The sequence below is a fragment of the Podarcis tiliguerta genome, assembly GCF_965153285.1.
Source record: "Podarcis tiliguerta genome assembly, chromosome: 8".
NCBI classification, from domain to species: domain Eukaryota; kingdom Metazoa; phylum Chordata; class Lepidosauria; order Squamata; family Lacertidae; genus Podarcis; species Podarcis tiliguerta.
The window spans coordinates 36,634,521-36,650,293 of NC_139541.1; the positions used below are offsets into that span (position 1 = coordinate 36,634,521).

Consider the following 15,773-nt stretch of genomic DNA (forward strand, 5'->3'; position numbering starts at 1 on the left):
AGCAACTGGCAGGTGGATATCTGTAAGGGGGAGAGGGATAAGACAGATAGGGATGGTCCCCAACAACACACACACACACACACACACCACACCCCATGCTCAGCTATTTCCTTCCACCCCAATTCCAAAATGCAGCAAGATGTCCCTGTGGTTCTTTCACAAAGGGGACGGATCCAACGCCCCACATTTCTTTTAGAAATAGAAATCCTAAAAAACGTAAAAACAACAGAAACGTTGTCCTACGTTAAGAACAGTCCCTGGTACTAGGCAATGGCTAAGAACAAGAAATAGATGGGTGGGACCATTTCATCCCAAGGATCCTGCCCATTCTTCTTGTAGGGCTATATGCCAGGGGTGGGCGGGGCCAGAGGCAAAAGTAGGTGGAGCACTTTGCACAGTAGGCTAGCTGAGTCTTGCCTTTGGACATTCCAGTGACACAGGAGTCAGTGGTTTCTATAGACACACACACTCATCCCTCTGTAACCACTGTCCAGGCAAGCAAGAGGCATTATGGCAGCTCAAGGACATATTCCAGACAGGCAAAAGCACTCAAAGAGGGGGCATGGCAAGGTAAATGAGGGGTGTTGGTCCACAGAGGGTTCTCAGGGCCACATTCAAAGATGACAAACCTCAGTCTCAGTGGCTCAGACTCAAATAAAAACCTTAACTGAAGAAGCTGCAGAGTTATAGAAAAGAACTGGAACAATTTATTTGTTGCAGTTAATTTGGTACATGCAACTGGACGTGCATTATTATAAAACCACTCAAAAGGTGTTAAAAAGAAAACAAAGGGGAAAGAAATAGCATCATGAACAGGAACAAACTCTTCCGTGCTGGTCTCTGGCCTGGATAGTTTCTCTTCTTCCAGCATAGAACATCTCCCTTTGCTTGAAGCTGTATTCCAAGTGTTAGCATGTGTAGGAAATGCAGCTGGGCAACACATCTATCTATTGCCTGATCTACGCCACAATTTTGCCCTCTGTGAATATATACCCGCCATTATATTTTATAAAAAGAAAAGACAAAAGGATGTGCTCAAAGCAAGCTCACAGCCATCACCCTGGAGGAAAAAATACCAACTAAAGAAGATGGAAAAGTCTACAATTCTTCCAGTTGGCTGGAACAAGATCAAAAGGAAAAACCAGGGCCACACCCACCTTTGTCCATGGCTTTCTATGCCTGACGGAGTTGCAAAGGGTTATAAAACATCTGCTATGGCCCAGTTCCCTTGTGTTGAGCAGTGCTTTGTTTGAATCTCCTCCATCCAGCTTCCTGGTCCACAGGGACAAGGGCATAACTACCTACGCGGTCAGTCTATGCCTCTGAATACCAGCTGCTGGGAATTGCAAGCGAACACAGTAATCTTGCACTCCTGCCCTGCTTGAGGGTTTCCCATAGGCAGCTGCTTGGGAGAATAGGATTCTCAACTAGATGGGCCCTTGGCCTGATCCAGCAGGCTTTTTATGTTCCCACCCCAGGAAATGCGATCAGCTTGGTGACCTCCTTCAGCACGCTTGCTTCCTTTACCCCACGCTTGCTTCCTTTAACCTGTGGCCTCCCAGTTGGCACTGGTGATTCCCCCTGACGGCTGGACCATCCTGGCTGGTGCTAATGGGAGCTCAACATCCGGAAGGCCACAGGTTAGTCTCTGCTGCCTTACACTGATCAGTATCTGCTAGAAAAACCTTACATATTAAGCTGTCGTGTGCAGTCAGACAAATTGATCCATCTAGCCTGGCACTGCCAGCTGTGACTGAGCAGGGTCTTTAAAGGTCTCTCTTGAGGAGAGGTGTTTTCTATCAGCACCTACATGATCCTGCTAGCTGGAGCTGCCTAGGATCACACTTCAGCCTTTCTGCCTACAAAACACATATTCTACCCCTCAGCTAAAGTCCATCTCTCCCAGAGGAGGGGATCAAGTGAAAATCATCCTCTGGCAGGCCCCTCTTCCGATCTTCCTCCTCTCTACTTTTGAGGGGAGGCTGGTTCCAGCAGGAGAGGCACCTGGGCCACATAAACACCATACATTTTTTAATCCTACGATACCACCTTAAACAAAGAGTTGTTTAGGAGACACACACCCCATTCCCCTCACAGGCCTACAATTCGCAGAGTTCCCTGTGAAGGGAGATTGATTGTTATCGACTCTGAGAATTGCAGCTCCGGGAGAGGAAGGACGAACGGAGCTTAACTCTCTATAAGTCAGCTTCCTATTGCCCCTATGAAAAAGAGACTAGGATATAAATAGCTAGCTACCATAGGTTGGATAAACAGTGAGACACAGCATCTGTCTACACAGATAAACCATCAATCAGGACAGAAGTAGCTCTTTCAGATTAACATGCAGATTTTCCATTTCAAGCTTCTATTGCCTTGTCTCATAAACACTATTCTACAGAAAGAAAAATGACTGAACATGATTTAATTTCTGATCTGCGGCCTGTCCCTAAGCATTTTAGGTAGAAGCCCCACTGAATTCAATCAGACAAGACTCCCAAGTCAGGGTGTAGAAAGATTTGAGGCTATATGGCTATAAGGCAACATGGAAGGATTTGCTATCAAAGTATAGCTGCCAAACAAGAAACACCCCTATGTATCTTGTAGATTTATTGCAACAAAGCTGGTGGAACAAAAGAGTTCCTTCTAAGGTTACAGACCTTAAACATGATGTCACCAAATCAGAATAGTATACATAAAAGATGCACTCAGAAGCTGGATCTGTTCACTCAGAAGACCAGAACAGATCCAGCTATTGTGGAAATTATGCCTTTGCAACTTGATCAAATATGTCAACAAGCCAAAAGACACTTCAATTTCCAACATACTGTTTACCTCTATAGACCACTTTTATTTTATTGTTATTCCCCACCTTTCAGTAATCTGCAAGGCTCAAGTGGAACTATAGTGGAAGCTAATACTTGTTTTTCACACTTGCAAAGGGAATGTCAGTTTTAGATTCCTTGCTTTGCATACTTAATTTTCTACTTAAAAGTTCACTACCTTAAGACTTAAAAAAAAAGGGGGGGGGGGAGCTAAGGACACTGTTTTGAATACCAAGCCTTGTCAAGCAACTTTTTCACACACACCCTTACTTTTCAGAGCATGATAAGAAGTCCTGAGTAGCTCTAAAGTTTGCAGCTTATGTTTCAGATGATATCATCTTATTTGCTGTGTGGTTTGTGTTGCATAGAGGTGCAGATTTGCAAAGCGGACAGTTGCATGAAAATCCAAGGTAGAGCCCCATCTTCACACCCCTTCATAATTCCCTAGACTGAATCCTGAAGTAGGCCTTAAATTGAGGACTTGAGATCATTTCTCGACAATACCTAGCAAAGAAAATTGGGTCTTTGGGTTTCAGACATTGCTAAGTTTGGCTGCAACCAACGTTTCATCCTTCAGACTGGCGCCCCGACTGACAGGCTGCATCCACTGCTTCACCACATGATTTAGCATTGATTCGTGCTGATCCGGTTAACCTGCAACTTGCCGCCAGCAGCTCAAGGATCAGCCCAATCTCATGCATCTTAAAGGGTCTGGTGTAGTGATGTCATACGCACCCAGAAATTCACCAGGTAAGGCGGTCTTTCGCTTGCACTCCCAACACTGGCCTGTGCCTGCACCACCCTGGAAATCTGACTTGGTTCTCAGTCCTATACACTTATGTGAACGGTGTCTGGGACAGCAGTCTGAGACTAAAAGCAGCATCGATCAAGTGCTCAGTTCTCTGGCTACTGCCTTTACAACATTCAAAATGTGAGTTTCCTAAAGCAGGGTCTGTGAATGTTCAAGCCTGGGTTGAACCAACTGTCCCCAACAAAACTTGCTTCAACATGATTAGCAAAGGCCCTCTTGAGCAAACAAGCTGAAATTCGTTCAGGAAGCTGTTTCCCAACAGGATTCTTGAAAACTCCCTTGAGCTGCTCACAGACGAAATGTGTGACTAAATAGTGGATGCTAACACTGATCCAAAGGAGGGGGAGGGGCATGGACCTGTCTTCATTTGTATTCAGCAATACCCTTGATTATTAAGAACTACCTAAAGCATGCAATCACCCCATCTGCCCGTCACAGACAAACCATCCCGCTACGCAAAGGATTTGTCTCCTAACCAGACAACATGCAGCTCTAGGAAAACACATTACACTTGAGCGGTTTGTGTTATCGAGTTTTCACATGTGGTGTTGGAGAGAGATCAGAGACGGCTCTGCACAAAGCATCAGGCAAGAGCTTCCAGGCCTTGTTCTCAGTTGTCGCCCCCGTCGCCATCGGCCGGATCCCGCAACCCATCGCTCTTTCGGTCCTTCCCGATCATCTCCAGCAAAGCCTGGGCCTCGGGGTCTGCGTCCAGGATGCTCTTCTGCCCCGTGCCCTAAATCAAAACCCAGAAGGCAGGTTGGAACACCAAACAAAATAGGAATTCAAGAAAGGGAACAGGTCACGGCCAACCCATCCTGGGGCCCTTTCATTTTCACGTCACGTCTGCGTTAGAAGGAAGTTGTTATTGCTTCCCTGTGCAGCTCCCCCCCCCCCCCCGGTCATCCCTCTGCAAACAGCAGGACAGGTTCTGCGGCCCCCGCCCACTTGCCAGCCTACTTTGTTGGTCCAGTCAAACAGGTTGGGTAAGGTCACGGAGCTTCCTGAAATGACTGCAGAAGGGGACCCATGTCAGAGCGTGATCTCTGATCGCTAAGAGGAACCCTTGGGGCACCGCTGGGGGAAGGAAGGGAAGAAACACAAAAAACAGCACATGCACCCACACCCACACCCACCATGGTATTGCTGCCAAGAAACTTAGCAGCTTTTCTGTGCCAGGAGAGCAGTATGAAAATGCCGTTTTCCTCTCCGAAACTTTTAACGGACGATTAACTCTAGTCTTGCTTTGGAAGTGGGTGTACCTGTCTGCAATGGCTCTTGCTGCTGTTTTGATTGTTGTTTGGCGATTAGACCTGTCACTGGTGTTAGCACTGAACAGAAGTTTTCTTTTGCCTTTAGCCTTTTCATACATGCATGGTGCTATCATAGAAAAGGGCTGGCATCCAGAAGCTATCCCCCCCCCCCCTTTAAGGAGACTAACAGGAGACTAGCACTGATAGCCTGTTGGGTGCCATTTACACAGCACAATGCTGTGCCTGGACAGTGGGTGCTTCCTGAAGGTTCCCACCCTCCAGTGCAACATCCCTTAGTGTTGATAGAGATGGAAATTTGCAAGCTGTTTTGACTTAGAGAATTCATGTGCGAGTTTCAGGGGGCCAGACCCACTGCTCAGCTAAGGTAAAGGTAAAGGGACCCCTGACCATTAGGTCCAGTTGTGGCCGACTCTGGGGTTGCGGCACTCATCTCGCATTATTGGGCGAGGGAGGCGGCGTACAGCTTCCGGGTCATGTGGCCAGCATGACTAAGCTGCTTCTGGCGAACCAGAGCAGCACACAGAAACGCCGTTTACCTTCCCGCCGGAGCGGTACCTATTTATCTACTTGCACTTTGACGTGCTTTCAAACTGCTAGGTGGGCAGGAGCAGGGACCGAGCAACGGGAGCTCACCCCGTCACAGGGTTTCGAACCGCCGACCTTCTGATCAGCAAGTCCTAGGCTCTGTGGTTTAACTCACAGGTTATTGTTTAGCTAGAGAGACAGTCACGGCAGTCACTTACGGCTGCACTTTCTGGGAGGTCTCCCACCGCCCAAACCTCCATGGCGTCCAACGTGAAGTTCTCCTTGGCCGACAGCTGAGGGCTGTTGTACGTGGTGCATCTGGGCTTGGCTTTGCTGTGGCCCCTCCCATAGTTGCTGTCGATCCACAGGCCGAAGTATTCATGTTGTCCACCCATGCCCTAGGAAAGAATAACAAAGGGGTTTGGCCGACGCACTGCAGCATGCAGAGTCTGCTCCTTAATTGAATGACCCTATCAGCATTGGGTGGGGCTGGAAGGACACGCTATGGCAATCCACCCAGAGGCAGGCGTGCCGGCCCCAACCACACCTGACCCATCTAAAATGGGCCTTGCTGGGTCAGGCCAAAGCGCTACGCAGCTCACACATCCTGCTTCTTGCAGGGCTCAATCATCAGGTGCCTCAGAGAATCCCACAAGCAGGGCACGAAGGCACATCCATGCTGCTAGTCCTCAAGAACTGGTGGCACATTACCTCTGAACAGGGAGGTCCTGGATAGCAACCATGACTTTACAGGTCTTGCTTTCTCCATGAATTTATCTAACCCCCTTCCAAAATGATTTAAGCTAACAGCCATCATCACACCTGTGAAAAAGCCATAGGCTATTTGATACAGAAACAGCAAGACAGAATACAAGTACAAATCAGTTTCCCTTACATCAAGCACCACACCATTTTTAAGTCAAACTACACACTGAAGGGGAATACCTAAGAAGAAAATACTGAAGAAGCAATGAAGAACACATCTTCCTATTCAATAGGGTTTGGGGAGAAAACTCCCAACAGGCTCTCCTCTGCTGAACTTTTATTTTTTACAATAACCTTTTTTGTATTTCTATCCTTTCAATGTATGCAACCCTTGCTTTTTTTTTTTTTAATGGTTGCCTACATTTCATCATTTTTTATATTAAGAATATGTAATTCTGGAATCATCTGGCTTCCCTTGTTCTCTGTATTTTGCCTTGTAAAAAAATAAAATAAAAGCTCAACTAAATAAATATAGGCTTTCGGTCAGATGCTCAGCAAAGGCCATCTGGCCAACCACGCACATGCACACACACACACACACACACACACACACACAAAATATCTGGACAAGCAGATCAAGCACACAATCTGCCCAACCCACAATCTTCAAGTGGTGTGATCCAGCAAAAACTGACCCTCACAGTCGCACTGCAGAAGAGGACTAGATTCCCCAGGGTGACTGAAAGTGCCGTATTACAAGACAAGGCTTTATCCTGCAACCGTTTTGTACTTACAAGGCCATTCGGCATTGTCTGCTGCCCGTGATTCAGGTACATGTAGTGGTCGTTGTAGCCGGTGTAAGTGAAGACCTCAAGCGAGGGGGAAACAGAGAACAGAAAGCATCCGTTGTTGCCTGTAAAATGACAGTGGAAGGAAGAAGGAGCACAGACCAAATAGCAAGGAACAGCAAGGAAGGCAGAACAGAGGAACCTGCCTTACACCGAGTCAGACACTTGGTCCATCTAGCTCAGTATCGTTGACACTGACTGGCAGCAGCAGCTCTCCAGAGTTCCAGACAGAGAATACTCCCAGTCCTGCCTGGAGATACCAGGGATTGAACCTGAGATCTTTTATTTAAATGCACAAAGAAATTTTGAAATGCCAGCACTCGTTGCCAGTTGTCTTCCTGGCCCAAATTATGGTGCTTAAACTGACACATAAAGCCCCAATTGGCCTGGAACCAAAGTGTTTGAAGCAGACGAGGGCATCCTAATGGCCCCTGCATTAGATGAGGCACCTCGTAACCCCACCGCTTCTACTGCTAATTTTCGCCTGTCGCCTGTAGGGCAGCCAGTATTAAAGAACCCTCTTTACACCCTGCATGGAGGTCTGGTGAGGCAGAGGCAGGAGAGATGCACTGGAACAAAAGAGGCTGCCTTACGTCAAGTCAGACTATCAGTACATCTAGCACAGTATCCTCTGCACTAAGTGGCAGTGGCTTTCAGGGCCGTCTTACCCATAGGTGCTAGGGGTGCGGGGCACCCAGGCACCAGGCTCTCAGGGGTGCCGGGCCAAGAGTCCGGGGCCCAAGGGCTGAGTTCAGGGAAGAGTCTGCACATTGGTCGGAGCGCTGCAGTGGGCTCTTCTGCTGCAGGCGGCTCTGCGCCGCGAGTTTGGGGGTGACCGAGCCAGTGAGACGCTGAGGTGGACAGCCAGCTCCGCCCTCCTGTGCACCTAGGAATGGGCAACCGAGGGGGGTGCCGGACGGATCTTTGCACCCCGGCGTCACATATGCTTAAGACAGCCCTGGTGGCTCTCCAAGGTTTACTGACAAGAGCCTGTTAGATCAAGCCAGAGGCCCATCTAGTCCAGCATCGTCTCCTAACAGCGGTCAGCAGATGCCTCTGGGAATCTCACAAGGAGGCCATCTGAGCAAGAGCACTCTCCCCATCTGTGGTTGCCAGCAGCTGGCATCCAGAGGCCTGCGTTTTTCTGACAGGGGTCTCTCCCAGTCCTGCCTGGAGATGTCAGGAAATGAACCCTTGGCCTTCTACATGCAGAGCTACTGCTCTTTCCTGGAAGAACACATTTGCTCTATGTCCTAGGCGTTTTGATCTGTCCTGAGAATACTCTCCACCTTAAAGAGAGTTAGTTCTAATCTCAGCAGAATCAAAAGCAACGGCAGGGTCGCCATCTAGTGGGAAAACAGTAGCAAGTCATTTTGACAGCATGCACATTAAAAAAAATCAATCTGCGAAGTCTGCAATTCTGTGCACACTTGCCTGGGTCTCCAACTCACTAAAACCAATAGGGACTTAAATTGGGAAAGTCAGTGAGAAGACCCTGGGCAAAATGTGGTGTTGGGTGCAAAATTTCATCTTCCCCAGAAGTTCATGTGACTCTTGTTAATGAAGACAGGCTTGAAAGAGTGAGAGTCAGGGGAGAGGAGCATCAGGCACAGAGAGAACATATGGCCCTCCAGGTCCCTCTCTCCGGCCCTTGGGACTCTTAACAGGCCACACCCACTCTCCATGGGCCCCTCACTGGCCCTGCTAAGCAAAAACGTGTGCTTGAACTCTAACAAAGCTTCTTGCTTGCATGTATGGTTGTGGAGGAATCATCCTACAGTGCAAAAGTAAAATTCACTTGCATTGTTCCACTTTTGCCCCTGGAACACGGCCCATGATAGGCAACCTCAGCAGGGAAGGCAGCCTTCTGGCAGGAACCACCACCAACCCTCCTGCCCAGCGAAGGGAAAGCCAGCTAAAATCTTTGAAGAATAGTGGGAGAATGAGATTTTCAGGAGCCGTGGAAATATGGTAAATTGCACGCTTTGCCCAATTTATACAAACGATCCTGCTTTTGTTGGCAAAGAATTTGGGTTGTCTAGATACAGAATTTTTTAGACAATAGTTTTTAAACAGGATGTGCACAGAGCCTTGCACCTGCCAGAGGAGCAGGGTTGAGATTTTGTGAAATGTGAGCTATAGGCTGAAAGACATTGGGTTAACAGCCATTCTTACCTTGAAACTGTGGTTTAACCACCCAGGAACACGACGAAAAACCACCAAAGACGTAGCCATCGGTGTCCTTCAGAACCAGCACGCAGGGCCCCTGGTTGACAATGTGCCCGCACAGCTGCGTAAAGCTCTCGCCGTGAACCTGGGAGGCAAAGAGGAGCCTCCATTTGTGCTGGAGCTCGGAAGGCAGGTGAGAGTTGATGTAGGTGATGGACGGGATGTTGAGGAGGCTGACGAAGCGGCTGCCTCTGACCCCCTGGCACTCCGGAAGCAAAGGGAAGGTCTCCTGCTCTTGGTCTGGGAGGGAGTGCAGGACGAGCAGCCCCTGCTGGACGACCACAGTGAGGAAAGCGGAGACCTGTGGAACCCGGAAGACCCAATCCTCAATGCTGCTTTCATCACAGACAGCGCCCAGCGCCTGACCACCCTCAAGCCTCTTCCCATCTGCAGCAAGAAACAAAAGTTAGATGTAAGTAGCACCAGGAAACCTAGTCGGCTCCACAGGAGCCACTGCCAAACCTGACCATTGGATCCAAGGGCTTTTAAATGGATTAGGACTAATGGACAGAGGAGGAAAGGTCTATTAGTAGCTATGTTGTATTCCAGAGGCAGGAAACCTCATGCCCAAGAGCCAAATGCAGCTCTCTGAGCCTCTCTGTCTCCCAGGCCACAAACCCTATGGAGCTCACAATGGCCACCAACCATTGCCAGGGTCTACAGCTAAACCAAAGTGAAAACAGATATTCCGCCACTCACCTGCCGATTTCAACTCCGACACTAACTGAGACGCCAAAGCTTTTATTCCTGTGGTTGAATTCTGCACATTCTTCAAGTTCCAGCCCTTCAACATCTTCCTGTAGCTCAGGACGTGAACCACAGAGCCAACCAGATCCTCTGCAAACTTCAAGAGTTTAAATTTTTTTTCCTACGTGGAGTGTTTAAATGGCAGATGCACACACAAAAAAGGACAGACCTCCTAACGAGGGCAGAAATTAATACTTAGAAGAGGATACTAACAGGGGCTAGTACGATACGAATAACAACAGCTTCCGTATCTGGCACTGGAGAAAGACAGCAGTGGCTGAGCATCTGCCTTCCTTTCCTTTTGCTAAATTTGCGGGCAATTCCTGGCTTCTAGGTATTGAATCCTGGCTTCCCACTCTTGGTTCCCAGATCCATCACCTTGCCCCATTTCTGCTCCAGTCCCTCTTCCTCTCTCTTATAGGCAAATGGAACACACTGGGGTTTTTCTCTTCTTACCTCAATGATCTGACTTCCCTTCATGGTGCTGTCCGTGTTCGATATCATTTTCATGACAATGCCTTTCTTTTCCTCGGCGTTGCCTTTGAAGAGTGCCGACATGAAAATGACAAACTGCTCCTTCCCCACCTGCCCGTTGGACCCAGGAGACTTCTCGGACAGAGGGATGCTCTTCATCCCATTGTACAGCCGGACGACCATTGATTCAGGGAGGGCCTCCTTGACGTGGGCCTAGAGATAGACGGAAACGCAACAGGGAAGTTCAACCAACTAGAAGGAACAAGCAGTCTCCAAAGTGGCAGGAGCTCACTCTGCACCAAAGGCAATACATCCTGACGCCAAGGAAGGGCCATCTCTCCTCTGGCTCCCCTCGCTGTATGTCTCTTGTTTGGGCCAACAGGCAAAAGGAACAAGCCAGCCGCTCATTACACATTCAGCAGGCCAGGGATACTTTCACAATTCGGATTTCCACCTCTGGAAATTGGCTCTTAACTGGCTTGGGAAAAGGCTTCCCACCCACCAATCTGAGCCACAGTTTGATCTGGTATAAGGCAGTTTCCCAGGCTCCTTTCTGGATAGCTCAGTTGGTTAGAGCATGGTGCTGATAACACCAAAGTTGCAGGTTCGATCCCCGTAGCTGCATATTCCTGAATAGATGATCCTCCGGGTCCCTTCCAACTCTACAATTCTATGATTCTCAGGCTGCAGTGAATACACTTTTTAATTATTTGCATGTTTAATTTCTATCCCACTCTCTTCCGAGAGGACAGCAAGCCACAAAGCAACATATACTGCAGGCATGCTGGATTAACAGTCAATACAAAATAATTCCCAGGATTTGCAGGACGGGGAAGAAGCCGCAGTGGCTCAATTTGAAGAAAGCCAGAAGGCTATTTGTTTTTTTATTTATTGCATTTATATCCCATCTTCAAGGTGCTGAACATGGTTCTCTCCCTCCTCATTTAATCCCCACAACAACCCTGTGATGTGGGTTAGGCTTAGAGGCAGCCACCGGCCCAAGGTCACCCAGGGAGCTTCATGGCCATGTGGGGATTTGAACCCTGGTCTCCCAGGTCCTAGACTGACACTCTAACAACTACGCCACCACTCCGGCTACATTATTCTCCCTCTCCCCAACTCCCCCCGCACCTGTCACTTTTCTATTTCTTATTTCTTTAAAAGTAAACAGTATAGTATTACTCATGCAACCCACCCAATTTAGGTTATGACCACTTTTGTGCTGCAGCTCATTACTGGGAGACCAATGCATGATTTTTTGGGGGGGGACTGCAGCTTCCATTATCACCAACCACTGAACATGCTAGCTGGGGCTGATGGGAGTTGGGAGTCCAACAACATCTGAAAAGCTACAGGTTCTCCATCTCTGTATAGGAGCATCCTTTGTAAAACAACATCACCACTACAAGCCCTGTCTAATCTTAGGAATATAGGAATCTGCATTATACCAAGAACTTTTAACTCCATCTAGCTCAGTATTGCCTGCACTGACTGGCAGCAGCTCTCCAAAGTATCAGGCAGGGTGGGGGGCTTTTCCAGCCCTACCTGGAGATGCCGGGGATTGAACCTGGGACCTTCTGAATGCAAAGAAGATGTTCTACCATAGAGCTGCAGCCCTTCAACTGCAGAGTGGCCAGGAGACTGAGACAAAGCTCAAGGAATCAAATCTTGCCGCTGCTGTGATTTAAGTACCTGACTTTAAGCAATTTGTTTAAGGTCATCTGCACTATGCAGGGCTGCTGCAAATATTACAATAGGACCATGTCCACAAAGTGCTGCGAACACACAGAAAATTATCCGGAAAGGCTAGGCATGCTAATTGTCAACCAAGTTTTGTTTCTTGCCTTGAGCATTGTCAGAGTCACATCCCTCTTGGCTGGTTTGCCCCCTTTTCCTCCGACAGCCTCCCCTGACCCGGATATGGCAACAAAGACGCTGTCAATGTCGGCTTGTTCATCAGGAAGGAACCTCGAGAGGTGCTTCTGGTAATGGCTGCTGCTTTCCACGTTCCCCATCTTTTCCAGCAGATGGTGGAATCCTACGAGGATGATGAAAGGGAAAAAGAAAGAGACAAGCATGAAAACGGCGGCAGGGCTCAGAAGGGACCAGTCCCAAGCAGTGTTTCAGGAACAACCAGAAAAACCACCGAAATGGGGGCACTGCCAAGTTGCAGCAGTGGGGAGAGAAGCAGACAGTTCAAAGTCATTTTGCTAAAGCACAAAGGCTTCAGGGTCCTGATCAAAATGGAAAAAACAATATGGTTAAACAATCAATTTGGCTCATGAAGAATTAATAACGCCTGGCTGCAAATTGAAATCTATTATAAAGCGTCAAATGACCCAACAGCTCAGGGAAGCATGAGGGCTGAAGGCTGGATAGTAATTCTGCATGTAGTATGTGACCAACTCTGTATGTGTGTGTGTGAACATGAGAGAGAGAGCAACAACTAAGAGCCTAAGAAGATCCCTTCAGGATCAGGCTAATGGCCCATCTAGTCCAGCATCCTGCTCTCACAGTAGCCAACCAAATGCCTGTGCGAAGCCCTCAAACAGGACCTGGACACAGGAGCCATCTCCCCTCCTGTGGTTTCCAGCAACTGATATTCAGAAGCATTACTGCCTTTGACCATGGGGGAAGCATAGCTAGAATGGCTAGTTGTCATTGATAGCCTTATTCTCCATGAATTTTGTCTAATCCTCTTTCAAATCCATCCAAGTTGGTAACCATCACTGCCTCCTGCTAACTTGAGAAAAGAATCTGCTCGCCTTCCAAAATGCCCCAAAATGTTACAGTAGAAGGCCTGGAAAATTGAAAGCCACAAGGTTGTAGACTGCCGAATATTGGCTTGCAATTCTATACTAAAAGACCACAAGAACCCACCCCAAAGCATATGCAGGAATCCACTGATATTGCATAAAACACTCCTTTGGAAGTGATGTAAAACCTGTAATGGCATGTTGCAAAAGGTGCCTAGAAAGTAGGAACTCCTCATGACAGTCTGAGCATCATCATCATCATCATCATCATCACTGATTTGCATAGAAAAGGCCCAAAAGCGGAATGTTCTTTGTCAATAATTTTGATACATTTTAAGAGAATTTTTAAGCAGTTAACAAAAGTATAAAGCAATCAAGTGGGATATACATTTTGTTAAATAAATAAGTTGGCTGTGTCGACAAAGGGGCTGTTTTCATACCATCTTCATAAATCAGCCTTCGGAAATCATGCTTCAGCTGCAAGCTTTCAAGCGCTCTCTCTTCATTCCTTTGAGTAATCCCATTGGGACATAATGAAAGAAATATTCCCAGCAGCATCAAACACACACGCCCCAAGCTCCCACTCTCTTGAGGTCAGGAGCGTAAATGAAAGCCTTTTTTAAAACCAAGTGTGAAACATGAGTGCTTTTCATTAAACGAGCCGCAGTGACGGAAATACAAATTAACTATCAAAGCCCAACAAGTATGAATTATTCACAAAGCGCAGCTACCTAAACCTGTCAGAGAAACACACACATACATGCATTATCAGGAGCAACAGAAATATGTTTTGTCATCAAACAAGATGAACATTAATCTGTTCTTGTTTAGGGCAATCAAGCCAGCACTCCCATATGACATTCAGATCAGGACAATGAGACAGACGAGGAAGTGCTTCAGCTTAGAGCTGTAACCAGCTCTGTCCAATTCAGAATATATCCACTGAAATAAATAGACCTAAGTTAGCCACGTCCAGTAATTTCAATGGGTCTACTCTGAGTAGGACTGAGTTGTATACAACATCAGGTGGGGAGAAGCACACTACTGAACACCTAGTAGCCATCGATAGACTTCTCTTTGCTCATCTCTTATTTTCAACAGAATGCTGCAAATACAGAGGTGGGATCTGGGTTCAAATCTTGGTAGGTGGATAAAAAATTAACCAAGTAAGGAAGGAGCAAGATCCAAGTGCAGGAAACAGAAGACATTTTTCCCCCTTTGACCTCATAAGCTGACTGTTGCAGCAACTGCTAAGTGTTGCAATTTACTGTTAACTTTAAGCACCATTTGGTGGAAAAGAAGGTTGCAAGCCATGATGTATCTTCCCATTATTCATTCAGCCATTTAAACTATTTCTATACTTCTGAACTACAATTGTCTGCAATGGGTGATTTATGAATTCATAATTAAAACCACTCAGTTACTTTTGAATTACAATGAATGAATTATTAATGATTAACATTATTAATAATGAAATAAATATGCTTCATTCCCAGCCTCTGTGATATACAGCTACACACAGAGATAATTATATATATATAACTCTTTACAGTATTTAAACAAAATATATACTATGTAACTACCATAATATGTGCATGTATAATAGATCAAACACTTACATACCCTCAATTATACTCAGGTTCCCCAATTCATAATCAATGACGTCCTCATTGATAGTCACACGTGCCACGCCCCCTTATTAATATTAATATAGGCCACGCCCCTCGTTACTATTCATATTTGAAACCCGCACCCCACCCCGCAAATATCCTCACTTGTCGGCGACGGTTCCTCAGGCGTGGACGCTCCCCGGACGGCCGATGTTCCTCAGCGGCGTCTCCTCATTCCCGCGGCAGCGCCAGCACCGCCGCCACTCTTGGCCTCTGGGGAGGCCTTCCCTTGAAGTACCGCCCCGCTGGCCGTTTGACTGACAGAACGCTCAGCCAATAGGGGACGCCGAGCTTTGCGCAGAGGCGGCTACTAAGGTCGGCATCATCGCCGCCGTCCGCGTCCTGTACTGCATCATCAAATCGACAGACTTGGCATAGAGATAGAAAAAGGGAAGAGTTGGTGGAGCGTACTCGCGAGAGTGATGCTACATGGGCTCCTCCTCCTGTCGTTCACATATCTATGGTGACCCTTCCCCCGCTATGCATTGTCCTGGGAGTTAAAACGGAAAAGGGTTCGACCCTAGGCCGGAAGTTCTGATAAAAAACGGAAAGGGTGGATGACTCTCTATTTTAATCTCTATGTTGAGGTGAAGGCGGGATGTGTTCTCTCTCGCGGGAACTTCCTTCTAGGTGTCCCGCCCTCTTTTGTGGTCGGAGCCAATGGGAGCGTTCGTGGAGTAGCGGGAGAACAATTGAAGGCTCTGGTGAGTTACGGGTTCGATTCCCGGTGCGCTTGGACAGTCACCCTCTAGCACCAAAAAAGAAACCGGGTGGCATTTCTTGACGTTTTTACCTGGCTTCAACCTGACTAATGCATACATTGCCACTGTTAGCACAATATGACATGTGAGGTTGGGCAAGAGTTACAGGCACCTATTGCATGCTGTCAATCATGCAGGCTTAATTAACTGG

At 47.4% G+C, this 15,773-nt stretch overlaps 1 protein-coding gene across 2 annotated transcripts; it reads right to left on the reverse strand.

The window, feature by feature from the left end:
* Positions 1–684: 684 nt before the first annotated feature.
* Positions 685–15,397, reverse strand: MEAK7 (MTOR associated protein, eak-7 homolog). Of its 2 annotated transcripts, none has more exons than XM_083451918.1 (8): positions 14,967–15,397; positions 12,280–12,473; positions 10,418–10,648; positions 9,914–10,058; positions 9,161–9,601; positions 6,932–7,050; positions 5,651–5,830; positions 685–4,369 (listed from the first exon to the last, which is right to left on the reverse strand). In XM_083451918.1, the coding sequence occupies exons 2-8, from the start codon at positions 12,448–12,450 to the stop codon at positions 4,244–4,246; spliced, it is 1,413 nt and encodes a 470-aa protein (XP_083308044.1). In that variant the 5' UTR covers positions 12,451–12,473; positions 14,967–15,397; the 3' UTR covers positions 685–4,243. The 2 variants fall into 2 exon arrangements, with proteins under 2 accessions (XP_083308044.1, XP_083308045.1); XM_083451919.1 differs by having other exon boundaries at positions 14,815–15,218.
* Between the last annotated feature and the right edge of the window lie 376 nt (positions 15,398–15,773).

What these genes read in the sequence shown, in the direction of transcription:
- MEAK7 (XM_083451918.1), bottom strand. Translation starts at nt 12,450, where the DNA reads ATGGGGAACGTGGAAAGCAGCAGCCATTACCAGAAGCACCTCTCGAGG. An exon ending in TGACTCTGACAATGCTCAAG is followed by an intron (nt 10,649 to 12,279) that starts GCAAGAAACAAA and finishes GTCTATCTCTAG; the next exon opens with GCCCACGTCAAGGAGGCCCT. An exon ending in GTCGGAGTTGAAATCGGCAG is followed by an intron (nt 9,602 to 9,913) that starts GTGAGTGGCGGA and finishes TTCTTGCTGCAG; the next exon opens with ATGGGAAGAGGCTTGAGGGT.